The 17,353-nt window shown below is 43.3% G+C and overlaps 1 protein-coding gene across 2 annotated transcripts; it reads right to left on the bottom strand.

The window, feature by feature from the left end:
- Positions 1-3,351: 3,351 nt before the first annotated feature.
- On the bottom strand, positions 3,352-17,280 carry LOC137421933 (uncharacterized). Of its 2 annotated transcripts, none has more exons than XM_078773061.1 (3): positions 17,049-17,280; positions 5,584-5,802; positions 3,352-5,305 (listed from the first exon to the last, which is right to left on the bottom strand). In XM_078773061.1, the coding sequence occupies exons 2-3, from the start codon at positions 5,797-5,799 to the stop codon at positions 3,980-3,982; spliced, it is 1,542 nt and encodes a 513-aa protein (XP_078629187.1). In that variant the 5' UTR covers positions 5,800-5,802; positions 17,049-17,280; the 3' UTR covers positions 3,352-3,979. The 2 variants fall into 2 exon arrangements, with proteins under 2 accessions (XP_078629187.1, XP_067964631.2); XM_068108530.2 differs by lacking the exon at positions 17,049-17,280 and adding an exon at positions 7,875-8,988.
- Between the last annotated feature and the right edge of the window lie 73 nt (positions 17,281-17,353).

Raw genomic sequence — 17,353 nt, 5'->3', positions numbered from 1 at the left:
CAATGATGATCTGATGATGGAATGTAATTCACGATTACTGACATTCATGACTAAACACGGATTTACTCAACATGTAAAATATTGTTACGTTTGTGGGGGTAGAGGATGAAATAATATAGTGGAGATAGAACTGTGTCTGGTAGCATGGACCGAGTGCGAGTAGGAAGCCAATCTCGATGTATTTAAGTTAAAAAAAAACTGCGAGCGTAAGGGTGTTTATGTGTTCTCCACAAGGGAGGGGGTGAAGACATGCTAATTAGCTCTCGGGGGTAAGATTAATCTCCCCAGTATGTGACTGCCCCTTGTGACCTTTTCCTCTGTGTTTACAATAATAACAAGCCGGCCATAAAAATCCACTTCTTTAACCTACAACAACACCAACAACCGACATAACTGCGACAGAAACCCGAACATTCCTGAGCAGAGCCGAACGTTCTCAATAGACAATTAACCCCGCCCACCAATTGAGCAAGGAAAGAAGCTCAAGTTCGTCATCCCCGAAGTTCGTCATTGGTCGAGCCCGACCATGGGGTGATTGGTCGGGGTGACGTCAGAGCGGAAGGTTCGAGCAGGGGAAGAGGATGAATCGCTCTCTCTCTCTTGTGCTGGCTTTGTGGCGGATGGTCGCTTGTCCCGTGTGCACTTGTGCAGAGAACTGTTCGGAGCTCAGAGAACCTTTGCAACATTGGAGCCAGGAATGTTGTTTGACGGTGGTGTTTTTCGTGGGAGCTGAAGCCGCGTCACGTTTCGGAGGGAGACAAGAGCAAAAGAGGACCAGCCACACGAACTCCCTCACGTTATTGGCGACGCGGAGAGGAACTACGTGCCATCTTGTGCGTTTCCCACGCAAGTGTCTTCGGGCTGCCTGGTGCTGTCGACTCCATTCGGTGATCTCATTGGAGCAAAGCTGAGTGCCGGTCGGCTTTAAAATATTTTATTTTCATTATCTCTCCTCTTGTCTGTTTTCGTGTCTGATGGAGACATCTCAAATTAGGATTTAGTTTACCTCAGATTTAGATTATCAATCCCTTTCATTTTTATTCCGTGCTTAATTTCATTAAATGTATTATTGTGGTATTTCATTTGTTGTGTTGTTTATTTGTCCTGTGGGTTTTGCATAAAATCCCGTGAGCTCCGTGCAGGTAAGCACCTCGCCCTTTCAGTCCCGCGCGCGCCATAAAAAGTACCACCAATATTTCGGCCGTTTGCCTCGGCAATGAAGGACCCGCCCGGCTATTCGTCCATGGCTGGTGTTCATCAGCCACTGACTTGACAATATTCAACAACTGACAGTGGTTCTCTTTTAGACCATGCATACTTTAACAAGGACAACATAGAAGTGTTAATGTACACGATGTACATTACTCTGATCATGATGCTGTATTCCTTTCTATACATCACACGTAATGCAAATGGAACCCACAGCTCCAGTGGATTGGAACATCAACAACAGTTGTTTTGTTTGTGAGTGTTAATGAAGAGTGTGTGCATACGATTTCCTTTTATAATATTTCAAGATCTATTTTGGCACTCATTTTCTGCATTCTGTGATATTTGCAACTAGATTTTTGTTTTTATTGTTTCTTTTAGCATTTTAGTGTTCATTCAATCTGTTCTATTAATAATGTATGTATATTGTCAGGGTTTCTGCACCGTAACAATAATAAAAATTCCATGACAAAATCTTAAGATCCCATGACTTTTTTTTCCAGGAAGACTATACACACATCTACGATGAATGGATGAGGGTGTGTGTGTGTGTGTGTGTGTGGTGTGTGTGTGTGTGTGTGTTATTGTATATTTGGTCATTTAAATCAACCACCAATTATTTTTAAGGTCAAATTTGTTTCAGGGACTTCGCAAGTATCGTGCTATGCATGACATATTTCTTGTTTGTTTGTCCACACAGAATAAATATGATTTTCTCTGCAACCGTTGGTCCTATTGACAGGAAGTTTTCACCATAGATGCACCTCCACCTGTAGAATTTTTGATTGATAATTACGTCATAGGTCACGTGGTTCGGCCGCCATCTTTGAAAAATCGAAAAACTTTGCACCTTTATATCTCGGAAAACGCTGAATAGAAAAAATTGAGATATGGCTCATAAAGAACTCTCCCTGGGGAATAAAATATGTTAATGATGATGTCATAGGTGCCTCCATTATGACGTCATAATTCGACAAGTACAAAACTTCATCCTATCAAGATGAAATTTCTTGAGCGTCATGTAGGCATAAATTGGTGCAGAAAAAAATATGATGATGTCATCGGTCACGTGGTTCGGCCGCCATCTTGGAAAAACCGAAAATGTTTGCACCTCTATCTCTGAAAGTGCTGAATAGAAAAAATTAAGACATTGCTTATTGTAAAGAACTCTCCATGGGGAATAAAATATGTTAATGATGATGTCATAGGTGCCTCCATTATGACATCATAATTCGACAAGTACAAAACTTCATCCGATCAAGATGAAATTTCTTGAACGTCATGTAGGCATAAATTTGGTGGGGAAAAAATAAATAATTATGACGTCATCGATCACGTGGTTCGGCCGCCATATTTGTTTTCACACAAAAGCCTTAAAAACCACTGAAAATACATCCTGGCGAGGGCTTGCAATCTCTGGTCTTTTTCTTGTTGCTTTTGTTATTAGAAGCGGCCTTGGGAAAAACGCCACGATAAAGCTATCTTAACACGGATATGCACCTCCACACACAACCCCCTTGGCGGGGGAAATCCCCTTGGGATGGGAGGGCGGGTCAGTCAGACAGCCAGACAAACACCAAATTGCATATTTTAGTACGATTAGATTATTTCTCCTCAGAGTGGGTACGGTGTCCGACGGATCGCCGGGACCCATTCTAATAGGTTATTTCAGAGAAATAACCTAATAATTTAAATTATCAACAAAGTGTTTAGAACAGTCTGCTAGCCCCATCGATGTGCTTTTACATCCAGTCACAGATTGAATTTTCTGCCAAGCAGCTTGAGAATTATTTCCTTTAAAATTCTGTTCCAGCTATAGATTATAATCTGCCTTTACCTTTGCAACTGCAGTAGAAGAGTGTGGAACCTTGAACAGATTTTTCAACATTTGGCTCTACACTGGAAACGTCAAAGAAGTCAAACTTCCACCATGGGCCAAAAATATGTTTTGAATTTAAACTAAATTCTGCCAGAAGCAACAATAGTCAGCATTTTTCCATCACAGCCAATTTTGATGTTAAAAAATAAATCCGAAGTGGTTCAAAGTGCCCTGTGTGAGGGATACCTTGAACCTTGCAGGGGGAAGGGTGGGGTAGGTTGAACCATGCCCTGGGATCACCAATGAAGTAAAAACGACAATAATTTAAGGTAATTACAAACTTTTAATTAACCTTAAACAGTATAACATTTAATTGCGACATATTTTTGACTCCAAACTCTTTACTGTCCCCTGTCATGGTGTATCACTCCCTGTCATGGTGTATCAAGATGGCCTAGCAAGAGGTGCAAATATGGTCAGATGTGAAGTTGTCACCATCGCAAGCCTTCTTTAATATGCAAATCCCTAGATTGATTATATGCTTATTGACAGATATACTCCCGAAGATCTATACCGAATTGCATCATGGATGCCACCCTCTTCGTACCACCTGTAGTGAGGGGTTGCAGAAGGCTCATGTCACCTCTCACAATCTTGGAGTTGTCATCAATAGTTGGTTTGGTAAAACGTCCAGTCATTTTTCTCGACTGTCTGGAGAATTATACATCGTATGAAGCTTCTCCTTCATCTCAGTAATTTGACCAACATAATGAACCCCCTTATTTGAATTAACAGGCGTCAGTTTCACAAGCACTAAGTCACCAATTTCTGGTTCTTTTGCCGCTAACTTTGCTAATTCTAAGGGATCATCTCCGAACAACTCCTCATAGACCTCACTCGAGTCTTCATGGTAAGAAATGCTGTTATCATCATCTGAACTCTCGTGGACAATTACTTTCTTCCTTGATCGTGAATCTTCTGTTTTAGCTTCTTCTCGGCCTTTTGTTTCTCAGCGGTGCTTGTAATTGGTTTGCACCTAACAAATGCTCTCTTGGCAAGGGACTTAGAAGAGTGGTCGGCTGCCTTCCTCTTGGACAGCTGTCGTAGTCCTTTTAGCTCTTCAAAACTGGTATTCACAGCTGAGGTTGAGGTTCCGAGTTGGTCATGCTCGGTCATCCTTGCAGTGCCATTTACATCTTCGCCAGTAGTGACGCCGTTGTTGGTTGGAGCTCCATCAGCTTCGTTGGTACGGTTATTTAAGAAGTCTGATGCTGCCAAAAAGTCATCCTCTGAGAAAACTTCAGAATTCAGGGGCCAGATCCCAGTTTTTTGAAAACCATCAGTGATGTTTTCAAATGATAGGACTCGGTAAAACACCCTAGCGAAACACTCAGGGAGATCGTAAATGGTAATCCGAATGCCAGGGTGGCTCAAGTTCCACTCAATGACAGCCTTCTTGTAATGGGTTTTGAGTGGCCCATACACTGTGACGTCCAGGGGCTGAAGTTTATGGGAAGTGTGGGATGGGAAGGTTATGATAGAGAGTCCCTTTTCCCTTGCGATATCAATGACATCAATGCCCAGATGGCTTTCATGATTGTCCATGAAAAGAACAGCAGGTTTTTCGATGGAACAACCAATATGTTTGATGAAGTGCTCAAGAACTTGGGGAAAACGTTCACCAATAATCCAGCCACTCTGTGTGGCAAGTCCAAGGGTACCCGGAGGAGCTCCTTTTATCATGTGGTCCTTGAAGTGGACTCTGGGAAAAATCATAACCGGGGGTAATGCTTTACCAATTGCATTCACACAACAACAAACAGTCACAACTGTCCCCCTCTCCAGTGCAGTAATTTGCCCAACTTGTTTCATTCCACTTGCAGCCAGTAGGCCTAGCTTTGAGATGTTATGCACAGTCGTAATCCCTGTCTCGTCTAGATTGAAGATTGACTCGGGCCCAAATTTTTTCTCTGCCTGTGTTTTTGTCCAAAGTTCGAAGAACGCTCCCACTGCTTTTTTGTTGAAGCCTTGGGCCCTGGTTATACTAGTAGCCTCTGGAGAACGTAGGGAAATATTTGGGTGCCGCTTCATAAAGCCAGACATCCAGTCCTTGCCTGCCATAGCATTGTGTCTCCAACTTTCTGAGACATTCTTTTGTTTTCTCTCTGCGTATTCGAACCCAAGGCGCCTAATAGCAACATAACCTAGGCCATGAAACATGACGGAACTGGTTAGGATGTATTCCTCTAAGCCTCGTTCTTCTTCTTCTGTGAAAATCTGAAAAGACATGAAAGAGAAGGTTTTTATGTTAATGGAAAATAATCCCATTTCATAAGAGATCCTATTAGTCCTCTGTATAATTTTTTCTGATGGTATTGATTTAACATTCTTTAATATCCCAGTGTTATCCTTTTCATTCACTTGTACCTTTTGTCATTATACAATTTATGACGTTCAGTTCTTTAAACTTACAGATTATTCTGCGTCACCTTTTTTTGTACGAAATCCAATTTAGTAATTTTTAAAGTTTCATAAAAATGAATATCATTACCAACCTGTCTGGTATTGAAATGTGGAACAAGTTCATCATTGGAACTGGCCTGCCCAGACTGGCATTTCTTGACGTATCTGGATAAAGTTATTCTATCTATCTTCAAATCAAGAGCAACTTGACGAATGGAGAACCCTTTTTCGACTTCCTGCACGGCTCTTCTCATCAGGCTTCCATCAGCTTTCCCTCGATCTGTCTTTGGCTTATAGTGGCGTACCATTTTCTGGAAGAAAGAAAGAAAGCAATAAAAAGCACTGGTTCTCTTAAATTCTTAAGTTCCAAAATACTAATTTTACAGGGACATGATATCTTTAACCTAAAGTTATAGGTAGATACTAAATAGCCCCCCCACCCCCTAAATAACCCCATAGGTGGATACCAAAACCTCCATTTAAATACAGAAATTGAATCATATTTGTGAATAATTAATGCCCTACATTTGGGTTTTCCTCCATATCATTACGGTGGGTCACCTTGAACCGTGGTTCGATCTGCCCCCACCTGTGCAGGTTCAAGGTTCCCTGTGTAACACCATTATACAAAGATGCATGCTCACTTTCTATGTCCAGAGAGGATCAACAATTGATGACTATAATTAGCCTGATTTCTTACACTGTCAGTTTAATTTGGCAGTCCCAAATTTCCTGCTGCACCGATAGTACGAGATAAAGAAGAACTTACCCTATGAAATTTACGTCAGCCATCTTAAATCGAAAAAATTAACGTAATCTTCATAACGAAAAGGAAAATGCTAATGACTAGTTATCGACTTGCCAATAGATGATCATACACTGGAGACATATATGTGAAGTGAGTTATACAAAGGGAATTGAAGCCTATGGTTCAAGATGCCCGGATGGTTCAAGGTGCGCCTATGGTTCAAGATGCCCCTGTATTCAAGGTGCCCCTGTATTCAAGGTGCCCCTATGGTTCAAGATGCCCCTATGGTTCAAGGTGCCCCTATGGTTCAAGATGCCCCTATGGTTCAAGTTGCCCGGATGGTTCAAGGTGCCCCTATGGTTCAAGGTGCCCGGATGGTTCAAGGTGCCCCTATGGTTCAAGGTGCCCCTATGGTTCAAGGTGCCCCTATGATTCAGGATGCCCCTATGGTTCAAGGTGCCCCTATGGTTCAAGATGCCCCTATGGTTCAAGATGCCCCTCTGGTTCAAGGTGCCCCTATGGTTCGAGGTGCCCCTATGGTTCGAGGTGCCCCTATGGTTCGAGGTGCCCCTATGGTTCAAGGTGCCCCGATGGTTCAAGATGCCCCTATGGTTCAAGGTGCCCCTATGGTTCAAGTTGCCCGGATGGTTCAAGGTGCCCCGATGGTTCAAGATGCCCCTATGGTTCAAGGTGCCCCTATGGTTCAAGATGCCCCTATGGTTCAAGGTGCCCCTATGGTTCAAGATGCCCCTATGGTTCGAGGTGCTGCTATGGTTCAAGGTGCCCCTATGGTTCGAGGTTCCCCGATGGTTCAAGATGCCCCTCTGGTTCAAGATGCCCCTGTGGTTCAAGGTGCCCCTATGGTTCAAGATGCCCCTATGGTTCAAGGTGCCCCTGTGGTTCAAGATGCCCCTATGGTTCAAGGTGCCCCTATGGTTCAAGGTGCCCCTATGGTTTAAGATGCCCCTATGGTTCAAGGTGCCCCTATGGTTCAAGGTGCCCCTATGGTTCAAGATGCCCCTGCGGTTCAAGGTGCCCCTATTGTTCAAGGTGCCCCTCTGGTTCAAGGTGCCCCTCTGGTTCAAGGTGCCCCTATGGTTCAAGGTGCCCCTATGGTTCGAGATGCCCCTATGGTTCGAGGTGCCCCGATGGTTCAAGATGCCCCTATGGTTGGAGGTGCCCCGATGGTTCAAGATGCCCCTATGGTTCAAGGTGCCCCTATGGTTCAAGGTGCCCCGATGGTTCAAGATGCCCCTATGGTTCAAGGTGCCCCTGTGGTTCAAGGTGCCCCTATGGTTCAAGATGCCCCTGTGGTCAAGGTTCCCCTGTGGTCAAGGTGCCCCTGTGGTCAAGGTGCCCCTGTGGTCAAGGTGCCCCTGTGGTTCAAGGTGCCCCTGTGGTTCAAGGTGCCCCTATGGTTCAAGATGCCCCTGTGGTCAAGGTGCCCCGCTCTCCATAGTCCAACTATTCCTTTCCGAAGAGCTTTCACTTTTATGGAATACAAGACCCATCGACGGCCGGACGCAGACACACCGAGGCCGAGCTTCTTTAATATTAAAGATTATAGAATAGCTATTGGAAGTTGCCCTGACTGGAAATTTACCGCCATTGCTTAATCCGCAAAACACCACATACCAGGTAAAACTGAAGCGGATCTTCCACGCGGTTGTATGAAGTATAATCCAAGCAAAACGTAATAAAGAGTCAGGGATCGGGGTTCGGGGGACACAAAGACAAGACAAGACGACTTTCTCCCGCGGCAAAATAAAACAGCCAATGAGTGAAGCAGATGTAGAAACACGTGATCAAGTCTAGCCAATGATATGTAGAAACACTGGGAAGTAAACATGTCCCGATTATCTTATTTAGAAAAGTTTATTTTAAAAATAAATTCGAGTGTGTTACGTAATTATGTTAATGTATGATTAATGAAAGCAAACCAGCAAACCAGGGGTTAATGCGTAAAATTGTCTGCGGTAGCCGTGGATAGGTGGATGGACATGTGGATAGGTGGATGGATTGGTAGATAGATGGGTGGATAAGTGGATGGATGGATAAGTGGATGGGTGGATGGATGGGTGGATGGATGGATATGTCGATATGTGGCTAGGTGGATGGATGGATGGATAAGTGGATGGATGGGTGGACCGATTGGTGGATGGGTGGGTGGATGGATGTATAAGTGGATGGGTGGATGAATGGATAGGATGGATGGATTGGTGGATGGATGGGTGGATAGGTTGATTGGTGGATTCATCGCGGGGGATTCCAATGATCTTGAAGGCCTTGGTTTCCACGGCGTCAAGCTGAGCAAGGTGTGAGGCAGGAGAGCCGACCCAAAGGGGAGAGCAACACTCCATCAAGCTGCGGATGACTTTGTAGGTGGATAGGAGTTCAGGTGTGCCAAGGAAGGACTTTGTACGACAGAGGATGCCCAGTCTGCAGCTGCCTTTGGAGGTCAACGTTGAAATGTGGTTTGTCCAAGAAAGATCGTGGCTGATAGTGATAGGGAATCCCAGGAGTTTGAATGACATCGGTTTTAAAGGCTGTGAGTAGTGCTTCAGGAGAGATTTGAGTGGGGTTTTAATGGGCAATATTTGAACACGACTGTGTGTCCACTGGTTAAAAGACTCCAAGGACCCAAAATACCCCAAGGACCCAGAAGACTCCAAGGATCCAAAAGACCAAAAGACCCCAATAATCCAAAAGATCCTAAAGACCTTGAAAGACCCAAAAGGCCCCAAAGACCCAAAAGACCCCGAGGATATAAAAGACCCAAACGACCCTGATGATCCAAAAGAGCCAATGGACCCCAAACACCCAAAATACCCTGAAGACCGTTAAAGACCCTGAAGACAATTAAAGACCAAAACGACCCCAAAGACCCAAAATTTCCCAAAGACCCTTAAAGACTAAAAAGAGCCCAAATACCCATAAAGATCCTAAAGACCCTTAAATACCCCGAACACCCTGAAGACACAAAATATCCCAAAGACCCTTAAAGACCCCAAAAACCCAGAATAATGTATATATTTTGTATACAAGATCGAGGCAATAAAGGCAGCGGGATATAAGGCAGTGAACAGGGACACCGGGAGATCTGTGGGAGGGAGAGGGCTTGGGGGGGAGGAGGCATGGGAACGGGGGGGGGGGGGGGGGGGAGGTATAAAACACATGGACACTGCTCGGACTTCCAGAAAAGAAGTCGGTATTTCAAAATAAAAGCCTCTCCTCAGTGAAAGACACATGAAAGCCCGCTTGGAGTTTGCAGAAAAGCACCTGAAGGACTCTCAGACCGTGAGAAACAAGATTCTGTGGTCTGATGAAACCAAGATTGAACTGTTTGGCTTCCGTCTGGCCACTCTGCCATAAAGCCCAGATCGGTGGAGTGTTGCAGTGATGGTTGTCCTTCTGGAAGTTTCTCCCATATCTCCACACAGGATCTCTGGAGCTCAGCCAGAGTGACCATCGGGTTCCTGGTCACCTCTCTTATCAAGGTCCTTCTCCCCCGATTGCTCAGTTCTCCCCGGGCGGCCAGCTCTAGGAAGAGTCCTGGTTGTTCCAAACTTCTTCCATTTAAGAATTATGGAGGCCACTGTGCTCTTCGGAATCTTCAATGCAGCAGAATTTTTTTTGTAGGCTTCCCCAGAACTGTGACTCGACACAATCCTGTCTCTGAGCTCTGAAGGCAGTTCCTTCGACCTCATGGCTTGGTTTTTGCTCTGATATGCATTGTCAGCTGTGAGACCTTATATAGACAGGTGTGTGACTTTCCAAATCATGTCCAATCAATTGAATTTACCACAGGTGGACTCCAATCAAAGTGTAGAAACATCTCAAAGATGATCAAGAGAAATGGGAGGCACCTGAGCTAAATTTCAAGTGTCATAGCAAAGGGTCTGAATACTTATGTAAATGTGATATTTCAGTTTTTTCTTTTTAATAAATTTGCAAAACTTTCTAAAATCCTGTTTTCTCTTTGTACTTCTGGGGTATTCAGTGTAGATTGATAAGGAAAAAATGAATTTAAACGATTTCAGCATAAGGCTGCAACATAACAAAATGTGAAAAAAGTGAAGGGGTCTGAATACTTTCTGAATGCACTGTATGTATGTATGTATGTATATATATATATATATATATATATATATATATATATATAGATATAGATAGATATATATATATATATATATATATATATATATATATATATATATATATATATATATATATATATATATATATAGTCAAATGAAAAAGTAAGTACACCCCATGTAAAGTTTTGACTTTTTCAACATATTTCAACATACAGCTATTTGATCTTCATTTCAACAATATTGACAGATAAAGGTGATATAATATAACAAATATCATGAAACATTTACATTTTGTAGTCCATTGTATCATTTAAATAAACATAAATGCAAATTTTGCATGTAGAAAAAGTAAGTACACCCCTACATTTATCACTACTTCAAATACCTAAAATTAGAATCAGGTGCACCAGCTCAGGTGCAAATGATTAGAACATTGTTAGAGAGGATCTTGGAGGAACCGATCTTATTTAAACCTCAGACATTTAGTTTGGTTTGCTCTTTGTTGTTGAAGTGCACGGCGTCACCATGCCTAGATCAAAAGAGCTCTCTGAGGCCTTCAGAAAGAAGGTTATATATGCCTACAAGTCTGGGAAGGGATTTAAAAAGATCTCCAAACAATTTGAAATCAATCATTCGACTGTCCGGAAGATCATCTACAAGTGGAGAAGATTCCAAACAACTGCCAACTTGTTCAGGCCAGGCCGCCCCAGCAAGTTCAGCCTAAAAGCAGACCGCAAGATGCTGAAAGTAGTCTCTTAAGAACCCCAGAATGTCATCATGGGACCTACAGGTAGCTCTTGCCACTGTTGATGTCAAAGTGTACGAGTCTACCATAAGAAAGACGCTGCACAAATTTGATCTACATGGGAGGTGTGCCAAGAGGAAACCTTTGCTGTCCAGAAAGAACATCAGGGCAAGACTAAAGTTTGCCAATGAACACCAAGGCAAAGACCAGCACTTCTGGAACAATGTGCTCTGGACAGATGAGTCAAAGGTGGAGCTATTTGGCCACAGTACCAGAAGACATGTTTGGCGAAAACCAAAGACAGCATTTGACCACAAGAACCTGATACCAACTGTAAAGCATGGTGGTGGAAATATTATGGTTTGGGGCAGCTTTGCTGCATCAGGACCTGGGCAGCTCACCATCATAGAATCCACTATGAATTCTTCATTGTACCAGAGGGTGCTAGAGGATAATGTGAGGCCATCTGTCGGAAAGTTGAAGCTCAACCGAAGGTGGACCTTGCAACATGACAATGACCCTAAACATAGCAGTAAATCCACCAAGGAATGGCTGAAAAGAAAGAAATGGAGGGTTCTGGAATGGCCAAGTCAAAGCCCGGATCTAAATCCCATCGAGATGTTGTGGGGGGATTTGAAACGAGCTGTGCATGCAAGAAACCCCTCAAACGTCACACAGCTGAAAGAATTCTGCATAAAGGAGTGGGCAAAAATTTCTCCCAGTCGATGTCAGAGACTGGTAGACAGTTATAAGAAACACCTACTTGAGGTTGTTTCTACCAAAGGGGGCAATACCACCTTTTAGAGCCAAGGGTGTACTTACTTTTTCCACATGCGAAATTTGCATTTATGTTCATTTAAATTATCCAATGGACTACAAAATGTAAATGTTTCATGATATTTGTTATATTATATCACCTTTATCTGTCAATATTGTTGAAATGAAGATCAAATAGCTGTATGTTGAAATATGTTGAAAAAGTCAAAACTTTACATGGGGTGTACTTACTTTTTCACGTGACTGTGTGACTGTATAAGGTAAGTAGGACTGTATAATTATGGCATGGACCATGGACGCATAGGAGAAATCTCGTTGCACTTATGTAGGGAAACTCTAGCTTAAAATTGTTTTTGTCTTCACACAAGGGGTGAAACAGTGATAATTAGTTAGGGATTAAGGTTAGTTTTCCCCAGTATGTGATTTTCCCTTCGTGATTTTCCCTAACGTTTTACATTTACAAGGCCGGCCATGAAAATCCCCATTTAACATTTACAACCAGCACCGGCCCTATGAACACGCACGGCAACTAAGTCCCGCCCACATGAACATTTACGGCAAAATGCCACGCCCCCAGAGTGGTACGATGGGCGTGGAAGAAAGAGCCGGCAGGCCATGCCCCTGAAGGTCGTGATTGGCAGAGAAGGCCAGGGGCTGACGTCAGAGTGAGAAGCTTCGAAAGACGTTGGTGAAGAAGTCGATCTCTCTCTCTCTCTGTTGGTTTTTAACAAGAAGGCTTGGCGATTTTGTGCGGCCTGTGAGGAGAGGGTTTCTGCTGCGGCGATTGAAAAGGCGTTTCAATTATTGTTGGCTCACAAGGAAGCTGTAGGCTGCGTGTGCTTCCCCAGACGGTGGAGGAGAAAGGAGGCAGTCTCGTCTGCTCGACTCACCACCGTTGGCGCCATCTTGTGAGTTCCGGCGTCTTGTGCGCACCGGAGCCATCGCCCCATGCTCTACGAAGAGGGTCACTTGAGGTCAAAGCTGAGTGTCGGCTGGCTAAAGGGATTTTATTTCATTATCTTTCTCCTTGTCTGTTGTTTTTGAGTCCGTGTGTGGAGGTACCTCAGTTGGAATTTTAGATTACCTCAACATTTATTTCACCCCTTGCTTTATTTACATTAAAATCATTATTGTTGAATTGCCTGTCCTGTTTACTTGTTTGTGGTTTCGGAATATACCCGTGTGTTCAAATCAGATAAACGCTTCGCAATTCCTTTGTCCCATGCGTGATGCAAATTCCGCCCTTTTTCGGGCTGCCACCTTGGGAGTAAAACTGTTTCGGCTATCTGTCATCCAGCAGTCTTAATCGCTGATGACAGGACAATATATATACACATATATATGGTTCAGTTCCGTATCCAGTCCCGGTCTTTCGTCGGGATACAATTATCGTGAACTGTTCAGCCTGGTGGAGGTATACACTCCTCCAAGTGCCGTTCTACAGACTTGGCATTTAATATGGAATATTCTTTTTGTTGGGGTGAACTTAATTTTCAAGATGTCTTAGAACCAAAAGTTCATTGGAATTATGTTGAAATTATTCTAGATTTTGTTAATTTGACCTTTAAAAGAAACAAAAACCACATTTGACATTTCGAAACAAATAAATTGATCCTTGAAAGTGATGTAAACTGATATCGAACTCAATTCATGGACAGTACTGTGTTAAACTTCTGTACGTTTTCCAGAAGTATCTCTTTATTTTGCACATTAGCCAAATTTTTTTTAACAAAAACAAAAGTTAAATTACGACTGGGCTTACGGACAGTAAAATTTCAGTTCAGTACTTCCTCTAACCCCCACGAGCATTCAGGAGAGCACGTACATGTTGAGGCATGCTGTTCACGAGATTTGCCAAGGTTTGGACAGGAATCGCTTGCCATGCAGTGACAATAGCCTGCTGCAATTCACTCACAGAGGTCGGCTGCTGGTCCAAGTGGTCAATTTGACGCGTTAATTCTGCCCACAAGTTCTCTATCGGATTCATATCCGGGGACATGGCAGGCCACTCCATATGCTCTACACCACGGTCAGCAAGAAAGTGTTGGATCATGCGAGCACGATGAGGCCGTGCATTGTCATCTTGGAAGCCAAAGTTTCCTCGAAAGGCTGCACGAGAAAATGGAAGCAATGTTTCTTCCAGAATGGCCTTGTACTTGAACTGGTTCAGGTTTCCATTCAGAACAACCAGGTCAGTTTTGCCCCCTGCATGAAAAGCAGCCCAAACGGTCACCCCACCACCTCCAGCTTGGACTCTTGGCACTATACAATCTTTGTTGTAGGCTTCATGCACTTGTCTGCGCACTCGGACGCGGCCATCTTGACGATAGACCAGAAATCTAGACTCGTCACTGAAGATCACGTGATTCCAGTGTCCTGGCTGCCATTGACGGTGCTCTCTGGCCCACTGCAATCGGCGCTGGTGGTGTTGTCTGGTCAGGCGTGGCTTTCTCAGGGGATGCCTGGCACGATAGCCTGCTTGAACCAGTCGTTGGTTGACTAGCCTTCTGGATACAGGCACATTTGTCAGTTGCTGCCACTCAGCCCTAAGCCGATTAGCTGAGTTGGTACGGCCATTGCGGACTAACCTGTGCAGCTGGCGATCATCCCTCCTTGTGGTTCTGCGGGGACGTCCTGGCCTCGGTATTGGAGTAGGGACACCCCTCTGAGCATTTCGTTTCAGGATCTTTGACACCTGACCTTGAGTGATGCCATACTGCCGAGCAATAGCACGCTGTTTCATGCCGTAATTTCGTAAAGCCACCACTCCATGACAAACAGCATTGTCGAGTTGACGGACCATCTCCAGAGGAAGCGGCAATAACTTTTGGAGACATGCAGCAGTTGTTTTCCACTAATACAGAACGCAACAACCCTTGTATACCTGACTGTGAAGCCAATCATCAAATGCACCTGTCCGTACATTTTGCCACTCCACCTGTGATATAATCCTGTTGTTGACTTCTTGCTGCGACAGACAATCAGTGACATGGTTCTTTTAACAAATAAATCAGCAAAGTGTAAAAGAAACTCACCAGATTGATATACTGAGTTAAGAAAGTAAACCCAAGTCAAGGAAAAAAAAATATTCCATATTAAATGCCAAGTCTGCAGTTTCCGTAATGCAGTGATGTTGGCTGATTTCCAACCAGATGGAAGATGGCCTAGCACAAATGACAGAGTGAAAAGGGCAGAGAGAAGATGTACAAATGCAGCAGAGCAGGTTTTTCGGACATGTGAGCTGATGCCATCCGGCCCAATTACAGAGTCAGAGTCGATGATTGAAAGAACCTTCTCACCTTCTCAGGTGCAAAATACACAGAGTCCAGGAGTAGTTGGGTATGACAGGGAAGGATGGGTACTGAGAGCTAGCAGTTGGGGACAAAAGGTTTGGAAGCTAACACAGAATTGAGGCATTCATCCTTCTCGTGAGCGGAGTCGGCTGTGGTGCCATTTTAAGTGAGGGAAGGGATGGAGGTGAGCATACTCCAGAGACAAACTTAAGAAGGCGCCACCAGGTTTTAGAGGAGGGAGACAAGTTTGAAAGTTCAATCTTGACGATGGACTGATGTTGTTTTCAGGCTCTCCTAATAGTGGACAAACACTTGTTGTGGAATTTTTGGAATGTACTTCGCGCAAGTGCCGATTAGTATTACCTCCACCACCTAAGGTGGATGGAGGTTATGTTTTCACCCCTATTTGTTTGTTTGTCTGTGAGCAGCATAAAGAAAAAAGTTATGGACAAGTTATCACAAAACTTGGTGGTTGAGTTACACTTTAACTGAAACCAGTACGCTTGTGTTTCTGGCTTCGCCATCGATACGTGATGGAGTACCAGAGCCATAATACCCGAGCCGTACGTTGTGGAACGTATCGTTGATAACCGATCGCGAGACTTCAAGGGATCTATACCCTACAAAAGACACATCCATCTTCAGATCCTTCCCATGCACTCACCAATGCAATGCGAACATCAATCTAACAGTTTATCATCAGGTCGAGAATCAAACCTAAACTTGACAACTCAAACAGCAAGTGCTCTCTCTGTGCAGTGCTCGCTGTTTAAACCTCTGCTCCAAAACATCCATACCTAAAAGTAGTACGTTGCATACAGATACAATTTGCCATGCCACCTGCACTGCTTACGACTACCTCACCAGAGTACTTACAGGGTTACCATTGCGATGTATCACCGCTTTGGCAGGTGCAGACTTTCACATAACGAACTGTAAACTCGTCTCGGGAAGAGGTCTCAGACAACCTTCCCTTTTTTTACCCTTTTGTATCCATTTCCATTACCTCTGATATATACATACTTGTACAAGTATTAATGGAGTTTAAAATCTTCATTAGAAAACAATAAATTAGATATTTATAATAATCTACCATTGAAGGTGGTATGGTGGTATTTATAATTGTTATTCATGTAAATACCAAAGGTGGTATTTATAATTATCTGCCACCGAAATTGGATGGAGAGGTTTGGTATGTGACACGGATGACATGGTTGGATTTTGGCGAAATCCGGATCTGAGAATTTTTTAAAGTGATTCTTCACCATCGAGTGATATTGCAAAAAAAAAACGATATATAGGATGATATCTCAAAAAGTTGTGGATGGATTCGGCCGAAATTTGGTGGTCAGGTTGTATGAGTTTGTTTGGTGACAAGAACAAGCCGATTAGATGTTGGTTCAGGTCCGGATCCATATCCGGCCTTTCAATGGGATACGAAACGTTAACTGTTCAGCTTGGTGGAGGTATGCGCTCTACCGAGTGTTGTTCTAATTTGTAGCTGTTTTTCAACGGCACTGTTTTTCTTAGTCAGAATTATTTACACAAATAGCAAAAGCATTGAGAAGCATACATATCAACACAGGAAGCTAAATGGGGTTTGAACCTGGGGGCTCACTGCTCAGATGGGAATCCAAAAAAGGGCCATCCTACCCAAGCATGTTTTTTTCAGATGGAAACACCAAAAATAGTTTCAGGATTCTCAGCTTCAATATTTATGGAGGATGTTCTTGCAATGTGATATCGAGACAAACTGGAATTGTGATTATTTTTTTTCTACCAGAGCAAGGCTCATGGAAGTGACAGCAGATAGGAGAGCTAGAAAACATCTTTGAAGAATACCTTGCATCAGATATCAGACAAGTAACAGCCAAATCACAATGAGATGTTCAAATACCTCGTACTTTGGTGAGTACAGCTTTTGAAGTCAGTCCAAACATGAGTAACCTTCAATTTCTGATATCAGTCATCAAAAAGGGATTTCTCCACTGGTTGAAACAACAATCATGGAAATACCAAATGACATTAGACCTCCGCCATTTTAATTGAACATTTAAATGTAATGATACATCCTGATCCATAAGGCCTATAAAGAAACACCCCAAGAAAACCGTTTCACAATTCAAATCATCAGCATTATATCCAACTCCCAATCGCATTATGTATGTCCAGCCAACTATTCACTGATTTCCACTGTTTCAA

Source organism: Myxine glutinosa, chromosome 2, assembly GCF_964187855.1.
Source record: "Myxine glutinosa chromosome 2, kmMyxGlut1.1, whole genome shotgun sequence".
In the NCBI taxonomy this organism is placed as follows: Eukaryota; Metazoa; Chordata; class Myxini; order Myxiniformes; family Myxinidae; genus Myxine; species Myxine glutinosa.
The sequence above is the reverse complement of the archived record's forward strand: the minus strand, read 5'-3'. Positions and strand labels throughout refer to the sequence as shown.